Source organism: Danio aesculapii, chromosome 22 (assembly GCF_903798145.1).
Source record: "Danio aesculapii chromosome 22, fDanAes4.1, whole genome shotgun sequence".
Lineage (NCBI taxonomy): Eukaryota > Metazoa > Chordata > Actinopteri > Cypriniformes > Danionidae > Danio > Danio aesculapii.
The window spans coordinates 11,631,929-11,655,681 of NC_079456.1; the positions used below are offsets into that span (position 1 = coordinate 11,631,929).

Genomic DNA, 23,753 nt, shown 5'->3' on the forward strand with positions numbered 1-23,753 from the left:
CCCTTATTATCATCATATTTCTCTGCTATACATGTTCTTCAGTTTTATATTGGGTCTATGGTTTATTCACCTTTATTTGTATAGCGCTTATACAATGTAGATTGTGTCAAAGCAGCTTCACATAAAAGATCATAGTAAACAGGAACAGTGTAGTTCAGTTTGTAGTGTTTAATTGAATTGAATTGAATTGAATTGAATTGAATTGAATATGGTTTACTGTAAGATCAAATTGCATTATTCCTGAATGTATAGTATCCATTCCCTTTATTTTATTTTAGGACAGGCTTTTCCGCTGTTCTTTATTTTGGTTTTCTTGCATCCTTAAAATTGTATTTTCGTTACGGTCAATGTTTATAATACGCAGTGTGTTCAGGCTTTGTTGGAGAGGGTTTATATTAGGGTTGCACGGTTTACCGGTACTATGGTAATATCGTGATACTATGGCTCCAAAATACTGCCGGTGCTGCTGTAGTTTGTAAACGGTAGTATCGTCATTAATGGTCTATCCCAAAATAGCAACAGGAAACATTGAAACAGTTTTTGTCCACTTTATTTAGCCTAATTGTGTTGGAATTTTTTTTGGTATAATTTGTATCTTTATTTTAATGTATCATTTGTTGGTCAGTTATCTACAAAATAAAATAAAATAAAAAAGAATACATTTTAGGTGAAGTGATGTGCAAATAATACTTTATTCAATAATAAGAGAATTATAAATGAACCTCAAATAGGCCTATTATAACATAAAAAATAGTATTTCTGACAATTTTCTTTTTAATTTGAGTTAAGAATTACAGTATCGCAGTACTACTTGGTATCGTGAGACTTCAGCTGGTATAGTATCATAACATGAATTAATGGTATCGTGACAACCCTAGTTTATATATATATATATATATATATATATATATATATATATATATATATATATATATATATATATATATGCTTACACACACACACACACACACAATTGAAGTCAGAATTATTAGCCCCCCTTTTAATTTTTTTCTTTTTCAAATATTTCCCAAATGATGATTAACAGAGCAAGGAAATTTTCACAGTATGTCTGATAATATTGTTTCTTCTGGAGAAAGTCTTATTTGATTTATTTCAGCTAGAATGAAAGCAGTTATACAATAACTTGCCTAATTACCCTATCCTGCCTAGTTAACCTAATACCTAGTTAATACTTTAAATGTCACTTTAAGCTGTATAGAAGTGTCTTGAAAAATATCTAGTCAAATATTATTTACTGTCATCATGGCAAAGATAAAATCTTCTCTTCGTTAAACAGAAATTGGGGAAAAATAAACAGAGGAACTAATAATTCTGACTTCAACTGTATATATATATATATATATATATATATATATATATATATATATACAGTGCTACACCCCTCACAAATCTCTCTTTTAAACTCATATTTTTAATATGAAGCTCTACAATATTAAATTTGTGCATATACATCATTAGATTAGTCAGTACTGAAGCCGAATCTGGAGCTTCTCTAGCAAAATACTTACAATAATGGTCCAAAAACTGGTACACCCAAATGTATATGTTATAGAAAAATTAAATACAAATAAAAAAAGAGGAAAAATCAAGAGAAGCAAAAAATAAAAATAAAAATTTAGCTGAAATTTTTGCAATATTTAGCTTGAATTTAATTGTATTATCTTTCAATTTCTAAATATGTTTGGGGACTAAAATATTATTTTAATAAATATATCTATAAATCTGTTTTGTGTAAATGCACCAAAATATTCATTATAATCAATCTCTATATAAATAATGACATTTGTGCTTGGCCTAAAAATAAAAGAAAAACAAACAATCAGGAGGACTGTTACGAAAGTCAGATGTAATTGTTTCTGAAGACTGTGTGAATAAGGCTGCAACGGCTGTTTAAGCTCTAATAACTCTATTAAACATGAACGCTGAGTGTCGGCAGGGGGTCAGACAGTAATTAATAATCACAAAGTACAGTGAATGTTCCCTTACAGTACAGTTGACACAATAACCGCTCTAATAATTGCTCCTCCTGTTGGCATAAAGCAAACAATGTGGACTGATACTAAATACCGTCATGAAAGAAACTCAGTCTCCACTTAAGTATCATGGCACAACAATGGTGTGAAATTGTCTGTATTTGTGTGTGTGTAATAGATATATAATAAATAATAAAAATAACATTTATAATAATAATATTTTTAAAATATCCTCCTCAAACTAATATGTCTAATATTCATTACACCCAACTGTCGACTTTATCTATTGAAATGAGTGTAGTTAACTCAAAATTGACTGAAAGTTAATTCTACTCATATGAAAAGAGTTTTGAACTCAGTGTTGAAGGTAATGAGTTAATTTTGAGTTAAGCTTACTCCTCACTGTTCAACCATATTCAATATATTGTCTAAAGTGTGTGTAGCATGTGCATAATTTGCATTGTTTGGCCTTCCACCTGATGAGTTGAGTCTGACTCAAAGACATTATTGCCTTTGCATCTTTACTGGCTCGCAGACTAATTTTATTGCACTGGAAATCTTTAAATCCACCTTAAGCATCACACTGGCTTCAAGATCTGATGTTATATCTACACTTGGAAAAAATTTAATATTTAATTAGAGGTTCTAGCAAATTCTCATCTGTTTGGTAACCCTTATTATCGTATTTCTCAACTATAAATGTACTTCCTTGGGAATAATGTGACTTCTCTTGCATGTAACTATAATTTCCATTTCTTTTCTCTCTTTGTCCAGACCCTCCTGCTTAGTCTTTGCTCTACTGTAAAATAGCACAGCACTATTCCTGATTGTAACATCCATTACTGTTGTCTGTTTATTTACTTATTACTATCATATCACAGCGGAGCAGTGGGTAGCACGATTTCCTCACAGCAAGAAGGTCGCTGGTTCGAGCCTCGGCTGGGTCAGTTGGCATTTCTGTGTGGAGTTAGCATGTTCTCGCCGTGTTCGCATGGGTTTCCTCCGGGTGCTCCGGTTTCCCCTACTGTCCTAAGACATGCGGTATAGATAAATTGAATAAGCTAAATTGGTCATATATGTGTGTGAAAGAATGTGTGTGTTTCCCAGTGTTGGGTTGCAGTTGGAAGGGCATCCGCTGCATAAAACATTTGCTGGATAAGTTGGCAATTCATTCCGCTGTGGCAACCCCATATTAATAAAGGGACCAAGCCGGAAAAAAATGAATGAAAGAATGAATGAATTTAGTACTGTCAGTATCTTATTTTACACAATTTTTCTCTTTTTTTCAATTTTTTTGTGTGTGTGTCTACTATTTTTATTATTATTATATTATGCAGCGTATTTAGGGTTTGCTGAAGTAAGTTTATTTAAAAATTCTGTATATAAACAATGACATTTGTACTTGGAATAAAAATAAATGAAAAAAGAAATCAATGAGCCAAAAACATAATTAGCCTTCAACACATTTACAGCAATGCAAACGGTACATTTTCTCAAGCGACTGCTTTTCATCTGTTAAAAAAATATGCCTAGACTGAACAAGTGACATAAAACAATAACATGGTTATAACCAGTGATGTAAAGTAATAAATTACAAATAATCAAATGACTGTAATTGTGTAGTTTTTCTCAGGAATTGTAATTTACTAAGTAGTTTAAATGTGTACTTTTGCTTTCCCTTGAGTACATTTTTAGTGCTGCATTGGTACTTTTACTCCACTACTTTCCTTCAACCTGCAGTCACTACTTTATTATTTATTGTTTATGAAAATTTGAAAATCAGTCCTGTGATTCCTCATTCATTTTCTTTTTGGCTTAGTCCCTTTATTAATCCGGGGTCGACACAGCGGAATGAACCGCCAACTTATCCAGCACGTTTTTACGCGGCGGATGCCCTTTTAGCCACAACTCATCACTGGGAATCATCCATTCACACTCATTCACACACATGCACTACGGATAATTTAGCTTACCCAATTCACCTATACCGCATGTCTTTGGAGTTGTGGGGGAAACCGGAGCACCCGGTGGACACCCATGCGAACGCAGGGAGAAGATGCAAACTCCACACAGAAACTCCAACTGACCCAGCCGAGGCTCGAACCAGCGACCTCCTTGCTGTGAGGCGACAGCACCAACTACTGTGCCACTGTGTCGCCTCCTGTGATTCCTGTCCAATCAAATTGCACATAGAAGGTTAATCGCATCATAGTAAACTACCTCAAGACATGAGTGATTTATAACTGCAGCTAACTGTTTGGAAGCATTAAAAGTGTCCAAGAATGATGTCCAAAATCTTTACACGCATTGACCCAGAGACTGTTTAGATGCATGTCACTGATGAGAAGAAGATGAATGTTTACTGTATGATGACCGAAATGACCTTAATGAAATGACCAGCATGCACAAGATGTCAACATGACGTCAGACTGACGTTGTACCTCAACGTCACGGGAATGTTGCATTTTATTTGGAGATGAAAGTCGGGTTGACATCAGAACCCAACGTCAGGCCGACATCAATGTTCAGCGTCAAACCTAAAATCAATCAAATATTAATGTCTAATAATGTAACAGTTTGACAATGTGTGGACGTTACCACTATGACGTCTATCAGATGTTGGATTTTAGTTGCCACACCTGATGAATAAATGTCAGTATTTGACGTCAATATGACGTTGGTTTAAGATGTTGGCTCGGACATTGGATTTTGGTCACTTTCCAACAAAACCTGAAATCAACGCCATTTGACGTCGTTATTGGACATCAAAATAACGTTGTCCTTAGACGCTGGCTGGACATAGAATTTTGGTCACCTGACAGATTCACAACCTAAATCTAGCCTAATATTAACATCTCATGACGTTGTGTGCCTGCTGGACAATAACTAAATGAAATTGCACTACAGAATGTTACGTTTACACACATCCACAAATTACATGTAAATGCATCAGCTTTTTACAGCATAATACTCACTACTCTTGAGTACTTTTAAAGGGCTACTTTTACTCATACTTTGAGTAATATTCACAACAGACACTTTTACTCTACTTGCACTACACTTTTAGACAAGTAATGGTTCTATTAAGTATGATTAAGTATGATTTTTCAGTACTCTTTCCACCACTGGTTATAACTGACATAAGACATACCTAAGAAACTTTTCTATCTGTAAACGGCCTTATATAATTCAAACATGACATAAACGTTCGAGCATCCTCCATCCACATGTTCACTCATTCTCCGAAACACTTGTGATGATTACTAATAAAACGTGTCCTAAGATCACCTCCTCCGCCAGGATTGGACATTTAACACGAGGGAAGAGGAGGAGCGACTGAGATGCACACTACACACACTCGCACACAGCTCAAATCACGGTAGTAAAGCTCCTCAGCGTGTAACAGGCGGATCTCACACAGTTTACACGAGAAACCTTACAAGTGAAGCCCTTCAGCAGGACATCCTAAAGTTACACGCGTCTCCAAAAGTCGAATGAATCCCGTTCAAGGCCACGCGTGGAAAAGAAATAAGGTAAGTCACAGGCTACTACTTTTTTCCCCCACACATGGTTTACATATAGGTTTACAATATACAGACGTGTGGTCTACATAGAACTGCTAAGTATACTTGTTTAGCGAAATATTGATGACAAGCACATTCATGCTAAGTTAACTGTAAAATAGAGTATGTAAAAGTTTTAAGCGCAGGAAATGCACGTCGGAAATAGCTCGCTACTGTTGCTACTATAAAACCGACTGACTTTTAATGAATATTTCATCATGACAGGACTTGTAGAAATAAATGTAGTAGCCTAAATGTGGTGTTTTATGAGGCTACTGTAAATTTTAATTGAGATGACAAACTTAATGTTGTGTTGGCTGTTAAAATGTTGGCTGTTAAAAAATTGGCTTGGTTAATGACTGTTATCCACAGTTTCCTCATGATGTGTACAACACTTTAAATATGACAGAAAACTATAAATGATCCTCACAAATAATAACCTTATACATATTATAATAAAAGTGTTATAACCATGCTGTTTTGGCAGATTGATTTACATTTGTATAACCAGTTTTACTATGAAAAAAAAACATGGTTTTACTATAGTTGGTTTTAAAACAATTGTTTGTGATATAAACCAAAAGTGCTTAGGGGTAGCTTAAATAATGTGTCGGTGCCCTTTGGTTGAGGGATTCATCAAAATAAACATTAAAAATCAATCCAAGGCACTTGAAAAATGTGGAAAAAAATATTAAAAAGCATTTATTGACATGGCTATTCCTTGAACAATGGTTAATTTTTAAATTATAGCTGTCATTTTCATTCGTTGCAGTATTATTTTTTGCATAACTCAAATGATGAACTGATAATCCAAGAGCAGTAACTTTATCTGAGATCAAAGGCGGCGGCGATCAATCATTTCCCATGAATCATTTACCATTGTACTGAAAGAGAGAACAATCTCAAGGTAAACGGAACGCCTGTAATGCTTTATTGCTGTTTAACAAACGATTATGGGTTTACTGCCGTCCAAGGATAAAGCTGGTTCCAAGTGTAATTGCCCTAACTATGATGTATCCACTGTCTAATTATATGTTGAGGATTTTTAAACACTGCTGAACAATAGGGGTTTCCGAGTAATATCAAATGAACGGCTGTGGGAGATTTAAGAAGTTAAAGGGATAATTTACCCCAAAATGAAGAACTACTCACTATTTACTCACCCTCAAATGGTTTCAAACCTTTATAAGTTTCTTTAATCTGTTAAACACTGAAAATGTTTTGATGAAAGCTGAAAACCTGTAATAATTGACTTCCATAGTAGTAAAATTAAACACAAATAAAAGTCAATGGTTATAGGCTCTTTTGTGTTTAACAGAAAATAGTCAGTCAAATAGGTTTAAAACAAGTAAATGGTGATAGAAATTTCAGATTTGAGTGAACTACACCTTGAATGTTTTATCAAAAAGGATTTAAAATAACACCTTAAATTCTTTCATTGTCGTTTTTTTTCCAGCTCAAAGATGTCTGTCAGTAATCACGAGAACCGAAAGTCCAGGTCAAGCTCTGGGTCCATGAACATCCAGCTGTTCCACAAGACATCACATGCAGACAGCCTGCTTACTCACCTCAACCTCCTCCGTAAGCGGCGTGTCTTCACGGATGTAGCCCTGCGTGCTGGGCATCGAGTTTTCCCATGCCACCGTGCAGTTCTGGCGTCATGTAGTCGATATTTTGAGGCTATGTTCAGTGGTGGCTTGAAGGAGAGCCGAGATGCAGAGGTCAATTTCCATGACTCTTTGCACCCTGAGGTGCTGGAGCTCCTTCTAGACTATGCCTATTCAGCCCGAGTGATCATCAATGAAGAAAATGCAGAGTCTTTGCTGGAAGCTGGCGACATGCTCCAGTTCCATGACATCCGGGACGCTGCTTCAGAATTTCTGGAGAAAAACCTGCATCCATCTAACTGCCTTGGGATGATGCTTCTGTCCGATGCTCACCAGTGCCAGAGGTTGTACGAACTTTCTTGGCGAATGTGCCTGGCGAATTTTGCTAATCTCTACCACACTGAGGACTTCCTAAACCTGCCCAAAGATAAAGTTCAGGAGCTTGTGTTTAGCGAGGAATTGGAAGTTGAGGATGAAAGTATTGTCTACGAGGCTGTTATTGACTGGGTTAGAGCAGACATTGGGAGGAGACACCTTGACCTTCCTGATCTTTTACGTTGCGTTCGCCTTGCCTTGCTCCCAGAAACCTACCTGCTTAAAAACGTGGCATCTGAGGAGCTTGTCATGGGACACAAGGTGGGCCGTGAGATTGTGGAAGATGCAGTTCGTTGCAAAATGAAGATCTTGCAAAATGATGGAGTTGTCACAGGTTTCTGTGCCCGACCTCGTAAGGTGAGCCAAGCCCTTCTGCTTCTGGGAGGCCAAACTTTTATGTGTGACAAAGTATACATGATCGATCACAAGGCCAAGGAGATCACCCCCAAAACAGACCTTCCTAGCCCTCGTAAAGAGTGTAGCGCTTGTGCCATTGGCTGTAAGGTATATGTCACAGGTGGTCGAGGCTCTGAAAATGGGGCTTCAAAAGACGTTTGGGTCTATGACACTCTGCACGATGAATGGTCCAAAGCTGCACAGATGCTTGTTGCTAGATTTGGGCATGGTTCGGCAGAACTTGACCACATCCTGTATGTAGTAGGTGGACACACATCCCTTGCAGGGTCATTCCCTGCTTCTCCATCTGTATCTCTCAAACAAGTGGAGCAATACAATCCCCAATCCAACAAGTGGACTCTTGTAGCCCCTCTTCGAGAGGGTGTGAGCAACGCTGCAGTCGTTGGGGCCAAAAACAAACTCTTTGCTTTCGGAGGGACTAGTGTCAACAGGGAAAAGTATCCCAAAGTTCAGTGCTTTGACCCCTGTGAGAACAGGTGGACAGTCCCGGCCACTTGCCCTCAGCTTTGGCGTTACACAGCGGCAGCAGTTGTTGGGAACCATGTTGTGGTCATCGGCGGAGATACAGAGTTCTCCGCCAGCTCTGCTTACCGCTTCAACAGCGAGACGTTCCAGTGGACCAAGTTTGGCGATGTGACTTCAAAGAGAATCAGCTGTCATGCAGTGGCGTCAGGGAATCGCCTGTATGTGGTCGGAGGCTACTTTGGAGCCCAGAGGTGTAAAACCTTGGACTGTTATGACCCCTCAACAGACTCATGGGACAGTATAACAAGTGTACCCTATTCGCTTATCCCGACAGCATTTGTCAGCACCTGGAAGTACCTCCCATCTTGAAGAAAATACATCTCCTATTTGGTGAGTATTGTCAAATGTAGGGCTGCACAATATTTTAAAAAATGACATTACAATATTTTGTGTTGTATATATTGAGATATAACATCTATTTCACCAGATGGATTGAATATCTCTGTTTGTAAAGAATTGATTATTTCTGAATGGTTGGGGTGATGTTGTAGGGAAGTGAATATGCATGAATTATTATGAACTAGCTTGATATATTTATATTTTTTGTATGCCTTATTGGTAGTTGTACACAAATACTGAAAAATCAAAGGCAAAATTGGCACTTTGCAGTCTTCACTATATATACACGAAATGCAACTAATCTTTGTTAAAGCTAAAAATTTCAATGGTTCTTGTGCCTGGATGCGCTTATGCAAATTATAAACTGTAATTCCACAATGGTTATACTTTGCAATTAATCTACAAGTTACATGCTTTCCAAACTATGGCTCCTCCAGTTTAACAATAATCCCTACTAGACATTAAAGATCCTAGTTCAGCGTCACTGTCCTGGACTAACTGACAACTTTGCTTTGACTCCAAGCCCTTTCAGATGTATAAAACAGTAATTTTGTTTGTTCATGAAAAATGTCTAACCGTAATTAGTGCTGTTGGGTGTCAAATAAAGACAAAATGTTCCTTAATAGTTCGAAAAGAACTGTGGCAGTACAAATTATAGAGTAAAACGCGTCTCTCTGGGGTGTACAGGCTTTTCCAAATGCTTCCAGCTAGAACAGGATCAGGTTCAAGCTTGTAGTTCTGCCTCTGGCAAGGCCTGTACCATTTTAGCCTACTGCTTCACCCAAAAAAACGTAGTTTTACGTATTTGGGTTGTTTACAAATCGTCCATCTTTGCTTTAAATAAATGTCAGGGCTTATTGTTCTTGCATGCTTACACAGTAGCAAGACAGATAATAAACTCAAATAATGGTTTCCCATAGACTAGCGATGTTTAGAAAAGGTGTGTTTATTTGAGTATGAGGCCTAATGTTTGGCAGGAAGATTCAAGGATGGATACTGGAACCTTTCAACTCATTAAAGGATGTCTTTATGGGGGGCCCTGGTCTTTGTTGTAAAAATAAAAGGCCTTTACTAGAAGAATTCTCAAGTACTGCTAAAACTTGCACTAGTCCAGCTTCTGAAACAGCTTGTCTTGTTTAGCACACTCTCAAGTTGTTACCGAAAGCTCAGTGCTCCCTTAATGGAAGGAAGCCTAGGGGAACTGCTGTTTGCCCTTCCTCAATAATAAACAGATGGTTTGGGTGGAGACTGGCAGAAAAGAGCCTGCGAGGCCCCAGATCTGCACGTTTGCATCTGACAAGTCCTTCTTTGAGAGTGCAGAACGGTGCAGTTCCAGCTCTTTTGAATGCCACTAATTTGCCGTTGATTTTTGCACAGAATAGCCTTGTCAGAAGAGGCATGTGGTGTAGGGTGCAGCTATATTTTGCACCGTTTGGCAGCCAGCAGCTTAAACCTAAAAATACACACTGCTTCAGAAGCTGTCATCTTGTAACATGGCGAAAGAAAACAAATAGAGAAAATCTCCTTCTCTTTGATGTTCATTTTTTTGCCACAAGCCGACTTCCAGCACACTTGGACGCGCATCAATCTGAAGGTGTAGACTCTCTGATAATTTCTCACCAGTGAGTCGCACCCATTTAAACGGAGATAAGTTTCTTTTTGTATTGTCACTGCATATCAGCGCGGTGAGTCACTGTTTGACTTTGAGTCGTAGTTAACTGTTGAGATATTCTGAGGAATGCAGTTCACCCGGCATACTTTTTATAACCCATCCTTATAATTCTGACATACTTTTTTTAATCTCTAATTACTCTATGATGAGTTCTGACATTCATTTGTACAGTTGTGAATGTACAGAATTGTTACTTTGTATCTCACAATTTATATCTCGCAGATTCTGGGTGAAAAAAAAACCAGAATGAGAAATAAAGACTGAATTACTTTTTAAACTTTGATCCTCTTGGCGAAACTGGTTTCCTAGATCCGTTTGTTGACATCTGCAGCCTCTCAACTAATATAGCACCAATAGCCTCAAGGCTAACAGAAAAGACAGCCACAAAACTTTGCTTAGATTGTGGTTTAAGATTGATCATGTTTGAAATACCCTGCTGGCATAGTTTTCAGTGCGCAGTATGCCAATGTGTATTGAGCTGTAAACTGTATCTCATAAATAATGCATGGTACTTGATATGATCTTCCATTTCCAGTTCAAGCAATGAATTGGATTTGATATCAAATATTTCATGCCTGGTTGGCTCATTATTTGATCTGACTACCAAATGAGAAGATATTTTAGACAGTTTTAACATAAAAACATCTCTACCTCATGAAAATTAACCATGGGTTTTCTACAAATGAACAACAAAAACAGAAAAACAAAAATATATTTTTTTTGTACTACTAGTAGTAAAACTGATGTAAATTAACCATGCTAAGCCAACCGTGTTCTGTAGTAAAATGGGTATACAAATAGTAATCAATGCGTCTTGGTTACTTCACATACTATAGACCATTTCAATGTGGTGCCCATGTGCCCATGAACATTTCCTGCTAGTTATCAAACTATTTCATAACTGTAACGAAAGGCAATTCGATCATTCATAACATTATTTATCAATATGTGGCTCTTTTTCTATTCTCGGATGCTATAGGAATTAAAAATGTAGAACAGGAAATACATTGGGACCATTGTTTTTGTTTACATCCCTCAAAGTGGTCTATAATAAAACTATAAATAAAACAATTGTTGATTTTTGTAAGGCATCTTAGCATAAAGCCTATAGTTTCATTACTTAAAAAATGCTGTGTTCATTGTATACCATGCAGTTTTTCAAGTATTACTAAACTAGAATGTAGCCGAAAATCAACATTGTTATGGATGAATTATGTTTCCAGTCTTAAGGCAACTATAATGTTGTCTAGTTGGCAAGACTGGTAATCCAAACTGTAACATGAACGCTGGGGAGGAAGTTATCAAGATCCCCTCATGCTTTGTTCAGACTGTAGTAACTGGCACTGATCCAGAGAGCGCCATATGAGTCTCTGTTTGTTGTATGACACACCTGATCTAGGCCAAGGGTCAGCTCCTCTCTTTCAGGACGGTTTTATAATCCACGGTCAATACTGATGTTTTATTAATGCGCGGCGTTTAAAAATCCATCCGAAACGCTACCATAAATCCTTTATTTTGGCATCTGCGTCCATTTTCCTGACGCGCGCGCGAGTGAACGCGTCTCTCGCCAAGCCCCGCGGCGCGGCAAAATCTGCGTGAAGTTAATATAAATTCACTTCTTTGTCCGTGAAAGCGGGACCTGCAGAAAGAAATTGAATGAAATAAAGGCTTCAAATTGGTTACCAGCCGTAAATAGATCAAACAGGTCATTCAGCCGGCAACTCGCTTGGTGTAATTTATCAGAATTGCATAATATTTGCTGAGGTGAAAAGGTTGCGATTAGCATACAAACCGTCTTTGTTTTTCAAAACCCGGGGCGCATATTTCGGTATACATGTTAATTTGTGGGTCAATTAGAGCTCAGCTCTGTAGGGAAGGGGAGTCAAATGATCAAATATGCACAATAATAAGTCTTAAACCTGTCATCAGATGATTTATAAGTTAACCCTTGCTCAATAGGTTGACTCTTGCTCATTAATAAACATTGGCTGAATATCTCGAGGTGCCCCATGGTTGATGCAAAGCAAAGGCGTTTGGTAATAAATAAAGTGCTGATTAAGGATTGATCCACTAGAGGAGCTGAAACCGATCAATTGACAGTGGTATAAACAGCTGTCATTATATCACCTCTGTGACCCTCATTACAGTTACTGAAAACAGCAGGAAAAAGCCAGAGCCAAGCCTTTGTTTATTTTAGCTATCCGTTCATTTTCTTTTTGGCTTAGTCCCTTTATTAATCCAGGGTCGCCACAGCGGAATGAACCACCAACTTATCAAGCATATGTTTTACGACTTATGGGGGAAACCGGAGTACCCGGAGGAAACCCACGCCAACACGGGGAGAACATGCAAAATCCACACAGAAATGCCAACTGACCCAGCCGACGCTCGAACCAGCAACCTTCTTGCTGTGAGGCGACAGTGCTACCCAGTAACATTTGATGTATTATTTAAAACATTTCAAATAAGTAGATAAAAACATGAATAATTTAGCTGATGAAAAAATTCATTCAAAATATTCTGGGTTGTATTGATCCAACCTTGGGTCAGTTTACTGATGGGTTATTTTTTATTCAAAAAATATTTTTTTTGTCAATATTTGACCCATCAGTAATACAACCTAGCATTTTTAGGATGTGTGTTTAAAGATATTACCAGTTTTAAATGTTGAATAGTGATAAATATTGATTTACTTTATATTTTATTATGTGGGTGGGACGGTGGCTCAGTGGTTAGCAATGTCACCACACAGCAAGAAGATTGCTGGTTCGAGTCCTGGCTGGGCCAGTTCTTCTGTGTGGAGTTTGCATGTTCTTCCCATGTTTGTGTGGGTTTTCTCCGGGTGCTCCGGTTTCCCCCACAAGTTGTAAAACATATGCTTGATAAGTTGCCGGTTCATTCCGCTGTGGCGACCCTGGTTTAATAAAGGGACTAAGCCGAAAAAGAAAATGAATGAATGAACGGATAGCTAAAATAAACAAAGGCTTGGCTCTAAACTAAATTGTTCGTAGTGTATGAGTGTGTGTGTGAATGAGTGTGTATGGGTGTTTCCCAGTACTAAGTTGTGGCTGGAAGGGCATCCGCTGCGAAAAAATATGTTGGAATCAGGTCTGTGCAATTTGGGGAAAATATCTAATTGTGATTTTTTTTAATTTTATTTATTAATTAATTAATAATTTTTTTTTTGACAGATATTGCGATTGCAATTAGATTTATGAATTAATTCAAGCTTCAAGCTGATTTTAATTTAATTCAAGCTTCAGCTCAATAATCTTTAAGCCGTCTCAATTCTGTTACAGCTTTTAAAAATGACCTATTTTTGTTCGGTGTCTGTGACTTTGATTCCCATATTACAAATTCTGTTTTTCTTTGAAATTAATTAGTCTATTATACTTCTGAAGCAGCAGACGCCATATTCCCATTTGTCAGCGCTTTACTGTTTGTTTTCTTTTTTTATTGTGGGCGTAGTTCAGTTGGCCAATTATGATTGGGCAGAACGAAAGTGTGCACACTCAGTTGGCTACTTATAAAGCCCCGGTCAGATTACACGATTTCGGCACAATTTCCTTGACAAAGGGTGTCGTGAATAATCGTAAATAACAAATGGACATCAAGATTCAATCGTTTCTTCTCGTGTAATGTGGCATAGTTCACGACAACCGATACCATGTCTACGATGCCTCACGACACATCACAGAAAGTCTAGGATGGTCAATTTTCTGAAGCACAGTGGACTGGTTTTGAAGATGTTATTCGTTATTTTTGTTTTCAATATTCATATATATGTCATATTGCAGCCTCTTGCGATTAACTAATCGTTTCGAATTGCGATTGATTTTGATTAATTGCACACCCCTAGTTGGAATAGTTGGCGGTTCATTCAGATGTGGCGACCTCTGAAATAGAGACTAAGCCAAAGGAAAATGAAGGAATTTTATTATGTTATAAGAAAATTTAAGTCGTTATAATTTGACTTACTAAACATTATTTACCAAGTACTTTTGCTTGTATTCTTATACAAATAATGTATTTAGAAACTAAATTATATACATATATAATATAATATCATATAATATATGCGACTTGGTGGCGCAGTGGGTAGCACGTTCGCCTCACAGCAAGAAGATCGCTGGTTCGAGCCTCGGCTGGGTCAGCTGGCATTTCTGTGTGGAGTTTGCATGTTCTCCCCGTGTTTGCGTGGGTTTCCTCCGGGTGCTCTGGTTTCCCCCAGTAATGTAATAATCCCCCACAGTCCGGTATATACACATGCGGTATAGGGGAATTGGGTATGCTAAGTTTTCCGTAGTGTGTGAGGATGTTTCCCAGTGATGGGTTGCAGCTGGAAGGGCATTTGCTGTGGCGACCCTGGATTGGTAAAGGGACTAAGCCGAAAAGAAAATGAATGTGTGTGTGTATATGGACATCATATATATATATATATATATAGGATATACATATAATATAGGACATAGGATAATATATATAATTTTATTATATTCAGTAGAAATAGTAACTAACATTACAAAATAGAATTACAAACAACAAAATTAAAGATGAACACATTAAATCCTTAATTTATGTATTAATTTGTGTATGCACACAGTTGACAGCCTATAAAACCTGCAACTGAGCTCCAGACTTTGCAAGAATCCAGAAGTAAAAACCAGTAGGATTTTCCATTTATGTATAAAGTCCATTAAACGCGGGCTGATTGAATCGCAGGCATGCGTCTCGCTCTTTAGACCTGCTTTAATGGAATTTGCGAGAGCTCAAACTGGGTCAAAGGTCACGGGTTGGAGGCCTGATGGATGAACACTGAAGACATGTTCACTTCAGCGCGGCGTTCATTAAAATAACAGGCTTCGGTTTGTACAGCGTCTTAAACTAAAGTGTCTGGCGCGTCCAGAAATAACACAAAGGTATGAAGCGCTTGTGTTTAAATAGCAGCGGCTCTGAAGCTGCTGCACTTGAGAAGTATATTTTTAATTCGGCTCAATAGCAGAAAAAAAAAAGATTGCTTTCATGTTGTTGTTTTAAGTGACCTCCGACCTTCTGCATGAAGTGATGTGAGGGTTAATGATGAGCAAAGCTGGCTGAGTGTGTGTGGATGAGGTGTTTAATTTCAGACACACGTGTCCAGAGAATATGCCGGCTGTGAACTGATCAGCTGGAGGATTTTAGCAGTTTGTTGATGGTATTATCTAGACTTTACAGCACCGTTAACCTTGTTAAAATTTAAATCAGCGGCAGTGGTGTCAGTCTGAGAGTTGGCCGAAATATCTACAGTTGAAGTCAGAATTACTAGCCCTCCTGAATTATTTGCCTCGTTTATTTTTTCCCAAATTTCTGTTTAACGGAGAGAAGATTTTTTTCAACATTTAAACATAATAGTTTTAATAACTCATCTCTAATAACTGATTTATTTGATCTTTGCCATTATTACAGTAAATAATATTTGACTAGATATTTTTCAAGACACTTCTATACAGCTTAAAGTCACATTTAAAAGCTTAACTAGGTTAGTTAGGTTAACTAGGCAAGTTATGGTAATTAGGCAAGTTATTGTATAATAATGGTTTGTTCTGTAGACTATCGAAAACAAATAAATATAGCTTAAAGGGGCTAATAATTTTGACCTTAAAATGGCTTTTAAAAAATAAGAAAAAATTCCTTGCTCTGTTCAACATAATTTGGGAAATATTTTAAAAAGTAAAAGAAAATTCAAAGGGGGGCTAATAATTCTGACTTCAACTATATATATATATATATATATATATATATATATATATATATATATATATATATATATATATATATATATATAATTTTATATATTAATGTATCAGTATTTATGTATTTTAGTATAGTAAATTCAAAATAATTAAATTAAATAATTAAACATTTAATTGAAATTGATTAACAACTATTAAATATATAACTATATAAAATCTGAATTTTATATGCCATGCTGCTCTTTTAGATATTAATTAAGCTTTAGTGAAAAATATTTCCACATTCTCAACACAACACAGAAAATAAAATGCACTTATTTTTTTAATAGGTCAAATCTTAAAACGGATCGGCTTGTTTTATAGGCTGTGGAAAAACATGTCGGGAAAGTGGAAATTAGGCTCGAGTGAACTTCATGAGCTCATTACCTACATGTTTCAGGAGATGAAACACATTTAACGGGCCAGGAACATTTTATAGAACAAGTTTTAAAGCTCTTCTGAAATTAAAAGCAGCTTAGCATGCCGAAGGTGATCTCATTAGCAGGCGTATGCTCACATATGCATATTATGAGTTAGAAATGCACCGACTGACCAACACAGTCTCATGACAAATGTGAGAATTGAAATACTTCATATTTTGATCTTATTTGGTAGATTTTAGTGTGATTTGCACATCACTCAATGATAGTTGGGTTTAGGGTGGAGTTTGGGCAAACGCCTTTTTTAAAAAAAGTTTACATTTTCATATGAAATAAATTGTATGAATTCATCTATTTTCTGCCAGTCTGTAAGAAGCCTGATCTTTCCTCATGAGATCAGGCTGGATTGACTGCCAAAAATGTTAATCTTTAAAATTAAGAATTTTAATTGATATTGATATTTGTTAATTTCATACATTCATGAATTCTTGATGTTTTAGGCAAAGCAAGGCAAGTTTATTTATATAGCACATTTCATACACAGTGGCAATTCACAGTGCTTTACATAAACAGGAATAAAAGAGACAAGTATAAAAATAAGAACAAATAATAAAAAAATTGATAAAAACAGATTAAAATGTGTTAAAACAGGTTATAAAAGAATGAAAAAGAAAAGAAACGTAGCACAGTGCTCATTCAGTAAAGGCACAGCTAAACAGATGTGTTTTCAGTCTAGATTTGAATGTGCCTAATGCTTGAGCACATCTGATCATTTCTGGAAGCTGATTCCAGTAGTAGGGGGCGCAGTAGCTAAAGGCGATTCACCCTGCTTTGACTGAACTCTTGGAATTTCTGGTTTATTTGATCCTAAAGATCTGAGTGATCTGTTAGGTTTGTATTCAGTGAGCATATCTGTAATGTATTGAGCTCCTAGGCCATTTAGTGATTATAGACAAGTAATAATACTTTAAAATATATTCTGAATGTAACTGGGAGCCAGTGTAAAGACCTGAGGACAGGTGTGATATTCTGAGTTTTTCTGGTTCTGGTCAGAATCCTGGCAGCAGTGTTCTGGAGGAGCTGCAACTGTCTGACTGTCTTTTTGGGAAGGCCAATGGGGAGGCTGTTACAGTAATCCACTCTGCTGCTGATAAAAGCATGAACAAGTCCTCACTGGAAACAAAGCATCTTGCAATTCTTGCAATGTTTTTAAGATGATAGTATGCTTTAGTTACTGCTTTGACATGACTATGGAAACTCAGAAACTCTGAAAATCTCATCCTCAGAGGGTGTCAAAGGGGCTGAAGTCATTAGGCAGTAAGGCAAAGTAGATCTGAGTGTCATCAGCATAACTTTGGTAGGAGATTTGGTTCTTTCTCATTATTTGGCTCAGTAGGAGCATATAAAGGTTGAAAAGGAGACGTACCAGAATTGAACCTCATTCATGTTAAATTGGAATATTTTACATTTAAGACTTTCGTGTTTGTGCAGTTTTCATTATAGTTTAAGTTTAGACGACCAGTTTGAGTTTAAAACCTATGCTAAAGAGCATTTTTGCTTGCCTTGCTTACTATTGGTTACTAGGTTACCAATACTTTAGTGAGCTGCTCTATCAACTTGATGGAAATGCACATAATTCGTTGTTTAATATGTTGTCTGTTTTTTTTTTTTTTTTGCGCAAACTTTGAAAAAAATTTACTTCATGTTGCAATGGAAACCTGGTCGGTAAGGGGAACTCAAAAGTTTAAATGGAATTTTCTATTTAGAATAGCCATATTTATAAGTGCCTGTCTACTGTTTTAATTTTCTAAAGGTATGTTTTAAGTAAAATAACGCAAAGCTAAAGCCAAGTTCCAAATTACTAAGTTTTTCCTTTATATTTGGAAAATAAACAATATTTTAATATAAAAATGTAATAAACATTGTCTTAAAAAGAGAAAAAATATTCAGCCAATTTGCTTCTAAAAAAATCTAAATCAAAATTAGCCATTAAAAAAACAAATATCACATTCAGTGCATCATTACCGCAAGACAAATATGATTTTAATCTTTAATGTTAAGAAATTGAATTGATATTAATATTTGTTAATTTTATATTTTCACGAATTCTTGATGGAATATTTTACATTAAGACTTTTATGTTTGTGCAGTTTTCATTATATTTTAAGTTTAGATGACCATTTTGAGTTTTAAACTGGTGCTAAATAGCATTTCTTCCTGCCTTGTTTACTGTTGGTTACTAGGTTACCAATACTATAGTGAGCTCCTCCTAATTCAATATGTTTAATATGTTGTCAGGTATTTTTTGCAAACTTTGAAATGATTCACTTCACGTTACGGTTTATAAGAGAAACTTATTGTCTTCACAAAAGTTTAAATGTAATTTTCTATTTAGAATATCCATATTTATAAGCGACACCTACAGGTAGATAATTCATTTTCATTCAGCCTGTCTACTGTTTTAGTTTTATAATGGTATGTTTTAAGTAGTTTATATAGCTTTATTTACATTCTTGGGAGATGCAAAATGAAAAGTGGAAACGTCTGAGTTTTGTATCTCCAAACAATGTAAAATAAAGCTATATAAAGTAATTATTAGAGTGCGAATCATGACCTTCTGAACGATATTATTAACTAGATTAATGCACCAAAAATTTTTTAAATCATGAGAGCGCAATGCAAACTTCATTACTGAATATGTTTTAAGTAGCACAACACAAAGTCAAATCATTATGTGTTTCCTTTATATTTGGACAGTAAACAATCTAATTTATTGTTTTCCAGCCAATTTGCTTCTAAAAAATCTAAATAAAGTATCACAATCAGTGCATCACTACCACAAGACAAGGGAGATTTTTATCAAGCATTACCTAACAAGTATGTGAAGCCTGTGTAGTTCAGCCTGTGTAACTCATTGCCTGTTTTTCCGTCCTCAGATGTTTCAGCATTGGAATGCAGTCGAGTTTCCCCCCCGCAAGGCTTGGGAATGACGGAGGAGGGGAAGAAAATGCTTTTCCTCATTTACATTCACTGGAAAACAAGCCTTAGGTCAGTCGGGATGGTAAACAGGCGTTTCTGATGGCGAAACGTTACCCACAAGAGATCCAGAAAGCATTATGAACCCATGTGTACATAAACTGAACTCTCTAAACTAGCCTGAGGTTCAACACTTTAACATTTTGCTCATTTATAATCGTAGTAATTATTAACTTTTGTCTCCAGGTTACTCACCTTAGTGCATGAAAGAGGGCTCATTGTGTTGTTGGTAAAACCTGGGTGACCTTTGAAAGAGGAAACAAAACCCAAAATATGTCAAATAACCTTTTTTATATCAGACGTGCTACTTTGTAATACACACTTACTCAAAACATTTCTCTGTTTAGCACTGTTTTTTGTTATTATAGTGGTAGAAATAGCAAGACTTGGTTAACAGACAAGTTTAAGTCTTATTTCACTCTTTCCATATGGAAAATAAAGCTTGATATCATTTTAAAAGCAGTTACATCTTTTTTTTCTTCAAGTTCTCATTTCTGTAATGCAAAAAAGTCATTACCATTATGGAAAATAATGCAATTTAAATTCTAAAATAACTGTTTTGCACATAAAATTGACAATTGAACATGTTTTTAGGGTGTTTACATTCTGGTGTTATTTTTGGGGTAATTAAGACACCTTTTTTTCCTAAATTCTCATTACGGTAATTTTGATAAATTACACATTGACAAGAGTTAATGAACGTTAAATAAAAAGCAGGCTTGATTTTTCTTCATTCAGAATATGACTTTTCACTACAAGATGCCTAGTTTACAATGTGAATAGCATTCAGAGTTTGTATTTAAAGTTGTTCAACTTCTAAAGCTCTGGATTTCTTCTTATTGGTTCTGTGCCAAATGATCAGTAAAAGCGTACATAAACCTAGCAAACTAAACGTTCTTGTTATACTTGCAGCTTTAGTTGCGCTCTCTGTTTGTTTGTACATTTGTGAAGTGTATATAGTGTTTTGTTAAGTAGATTTTGCACATTTTGTTAAGCCGCTGTCCTTCTCACTTTAACGGTCATCTGCACTCATGAGGGTGTTTTCTTAAAAGTCAAGACTTTAGAATGTGTTGCCCGAGGCCAAAGAAAGCAGCACAGATAGAGACATGTTACCAGCTAAATCTTGTGAATGTTGTGAAATGTCTTAATTTATGTACAGTTTGTGTATTTTATTTTGGATATTTAAAGCCAAATGTTATTGTTTATAGCATCTGCCTGTCATTTGATGTGTCTTTTTTAAAATAAAACGTCTAAAACCTAAAGTTTTCTTTCTATATTGAATTATTGTTTTTTTAGCGCAAGGATTAGCGCAACCATGAGCTGCTGAGTGACGAGAAACATCTCACACCTTTCAGGAAACCTCTAGGTACACTGGAATGTAGAAATTGTTGGTCACACCCAGTTGATTTTAACCGCAGCTCTTCCACAAACCTGAAAATCGATTTCTGCATACAAACTTTGCGACTTTATATGGCACTATTTTAGCTCAGAGATCAGTCGTCTTTTAAGAAATGGCTCTTGAAAGGGTGTGTGGGTACATGTCATGGCACCAGCCTCATTCCACTCATTCCCGGGCAGGTGTTATTAGTGGAAATGCCAATAAATGGCACACAGACTCCAGACTGCGTTCCTTTGCCCACACTATAAAGAAAAGATCTGTCTGTTGAAACAAAGAGACACAATTATCATCAAAGTGAAAACGCATAACTTTTTAAAATTTACTTTTGGAGAATTCCCAGTGATGGGTTGCGGCTGAAAGGGCATCCGCTGCGTAAAACATATGCTGGATAAGTTGGTGGTTCATACCTCTGTGGCAACCCCAGATTAATAAAGGGACTAAGCTGAAAAGAAAATGAATGAATGACTTATGGAGAAGCCAACCAGTTATTCTTAAGGCAGGCTTACATAGTGCAATTTTTACTGTCATATTATGTGCAAAACATACCTGCCAACATTTGTCTCTGAAAATCTGGGGAGACCGGGGTGTTCGGGGGTGAGGTCTCATAATAATACTGTTGAGAATGGGATAGGATGCAGCGGGTTTTGGGTGGCCGCTGCGATCGGGTACTGTACCAAAGTTGGCGACCCAGGGGTGTTTACAGACTGTACCAAAAAGGGGGTGAAATTACTGGAGTTCTCCGGGAGAAATAACAAAATGGGATGGTTGCGGGAGATTGGTCTGAAATACGGGAGACTCCCGGGAAAAACGGGAGTGTTGGCAGGTATGGTGCAAATATTCATACTTGTATGCAATTTCTTTCCTATCGGTAGAAGTTGCGTGGAAATCATTCATGCCTTTAAGCAGCCTTTCCACTGCACACGACAAGTGACAGACCAGAAGTCATTCATTTTCAATGGAGAGTAGTCCGGGAGCTGCGTGGATTCTAATCATCTCCTTGCGCTCATATCATTTGAGCTGCGGATACGTTAAAATATTTGAACTCCTCCGACTAGACCGTACACAACTAGTCGACCGGATGTGATGTATTCCAGTGCTGTCCAAGCAGGTCCATGTGCATGAGATAAGAGAGAGTAGTTTTTCATTATTTTTTGATTCAGAAAAAATTCTATATGAAACACATTTATATTCATAAATATTCATAATTTTCTTTTTTTATATTGTCTCCACATTCCCTCCAAAATTTTTACCTGTGGCGTTATTTCAATGACAAATGTCGTGAGCGCAGTATTAGAAGTCGAGATCGCATTTACGAGCATAGGGATCTCTTTGCTTGCGCGCCGTTTTTTTCTGCTCGTGCACAAAACTTCTTGCACAACCCTAAATAAAGGCCACTTTAAGAGCGAGCAGGTCTTCTTGTGCACTCTCAAATAAACGCTGCTGAGGTGCGATTTAGTGCGTTTATGGTACGAGTATGTCTCCAACATTTATTAGATTTGCTAGGAATATTTATGAATGCCTCTGGTATTAATGCGTCTTGAAATAAAGTAAAACGGCTATACGTCGTGTTTGCTGGCCTCACGCATCACGCACCTGTCACAGTCAGCCAGCACTTAACCTTAAAGGGTTAAACAAATGACGCACAGCACTACTACGGTTACAGAAAAGTTTGCGCTGTTATAATTCACTTACCTTTTAATATGTTTGGGTGCGATTATCACCCGCTATTAAAAAAATAGAATGTTTTGAATGAGAAGCTGTAATATAGCCGTGGCGGGATGAATCTTGGCGTGGCGCCCCGCCATGGAAGAATGAATGTAGCGGAAACCATGATAGTTGTTATGAGAAAGAGAGGGAGGCTTTGAAAGCAATCCTCTGACTAGTGATGGGTCATTCTTGAAGGATTTGTTCATTCAGTTGTAGATGTGTTTGGAAGCAACTTGTAATTTTTTAATAATATTTTAGCACATTGAACAAAATGACTCAAAAAAGATTCATTCATCTCAATGAACCCAAGGTTCAAGTCAGTAAAATGATCCGAACTTCCCATCATCTATGAATTTGCAGCGACATAAAATCGTTTCATAGATCACTGCATCTGAACAATTTTCACATAAACTCAAATGTATGCACGCACATACGACCATCAGAATTTGTAATGTGTACACCCGCCTTTAGGAAGAAAAATCAACTTCTAATGGAAGAATCACTCGCTAATCACCAACGCCTTGTCAAGGCTGATAATTAAGATGCCAACGTTGAGTAACGAAATTAAGCATTCCTACCAATTCAGTCATTCCCAAACCCAATCCATGGCTGAGCTCCAGGAGACTGATTGAAAAAGACACGAATACAGAAAGTAAGAGCTGGCCTGATGCCTGCCAGACACTCTTGAATAAGTTATGCATGTGGAGGTCAAAAGCCACGGGTCTGTGCACTAATAGAGGCGATCAGAGATGCCAGATGGGAGAAATCCCTAAAAGCAGCTGGGAGCACTCCCATGGGGAAGAAAACTGGGCTTTCCAGACAGATGTCTTTATAAAAAAACTTAAGTCTTTTCAATAAACATCGCTGTTTGAACTAGAACAGGAAAATCTGAATAATTTTAGGTTGGTAGAATGAGATCATTCTAATACTTGAGCAGATCAGACTGAAAATTTGTATTTGATGTTTAC

General features: G+C 36.8%; 1 protein-coding gene across 1 annotated transcript; it reads left to right on the forward strand.

Moving 5' to 3' along the window:
- The first annotated feature begins 5,354 nt into the window (after positions 1-5,354).
- Positions 5,355-20,941, forward strand: enc3 (ectodermal-neural cortex 3). The gene is made up of 3 exons (XM_056447927.1): positions 5,355-5,527; positions 7,014-8,811; positions 19,580-20,941. The coding sequence occupies exon 2, from the start codon at positions 7,021-7,023 to the stop codon at positions 8,788-8,790; it is 1,770 nt and encodes a 589-aa protein (XP_056303902.1). The 5' UTR covers positions 5,355-5,527; positions 7,014-7,020; the 3' UTR covers positions 8,791-8,811; positions 19,580-20,941.
- The last annotated feature ends 2,812 nt before the right edge of the window (positions 20,942-23,753 follow it).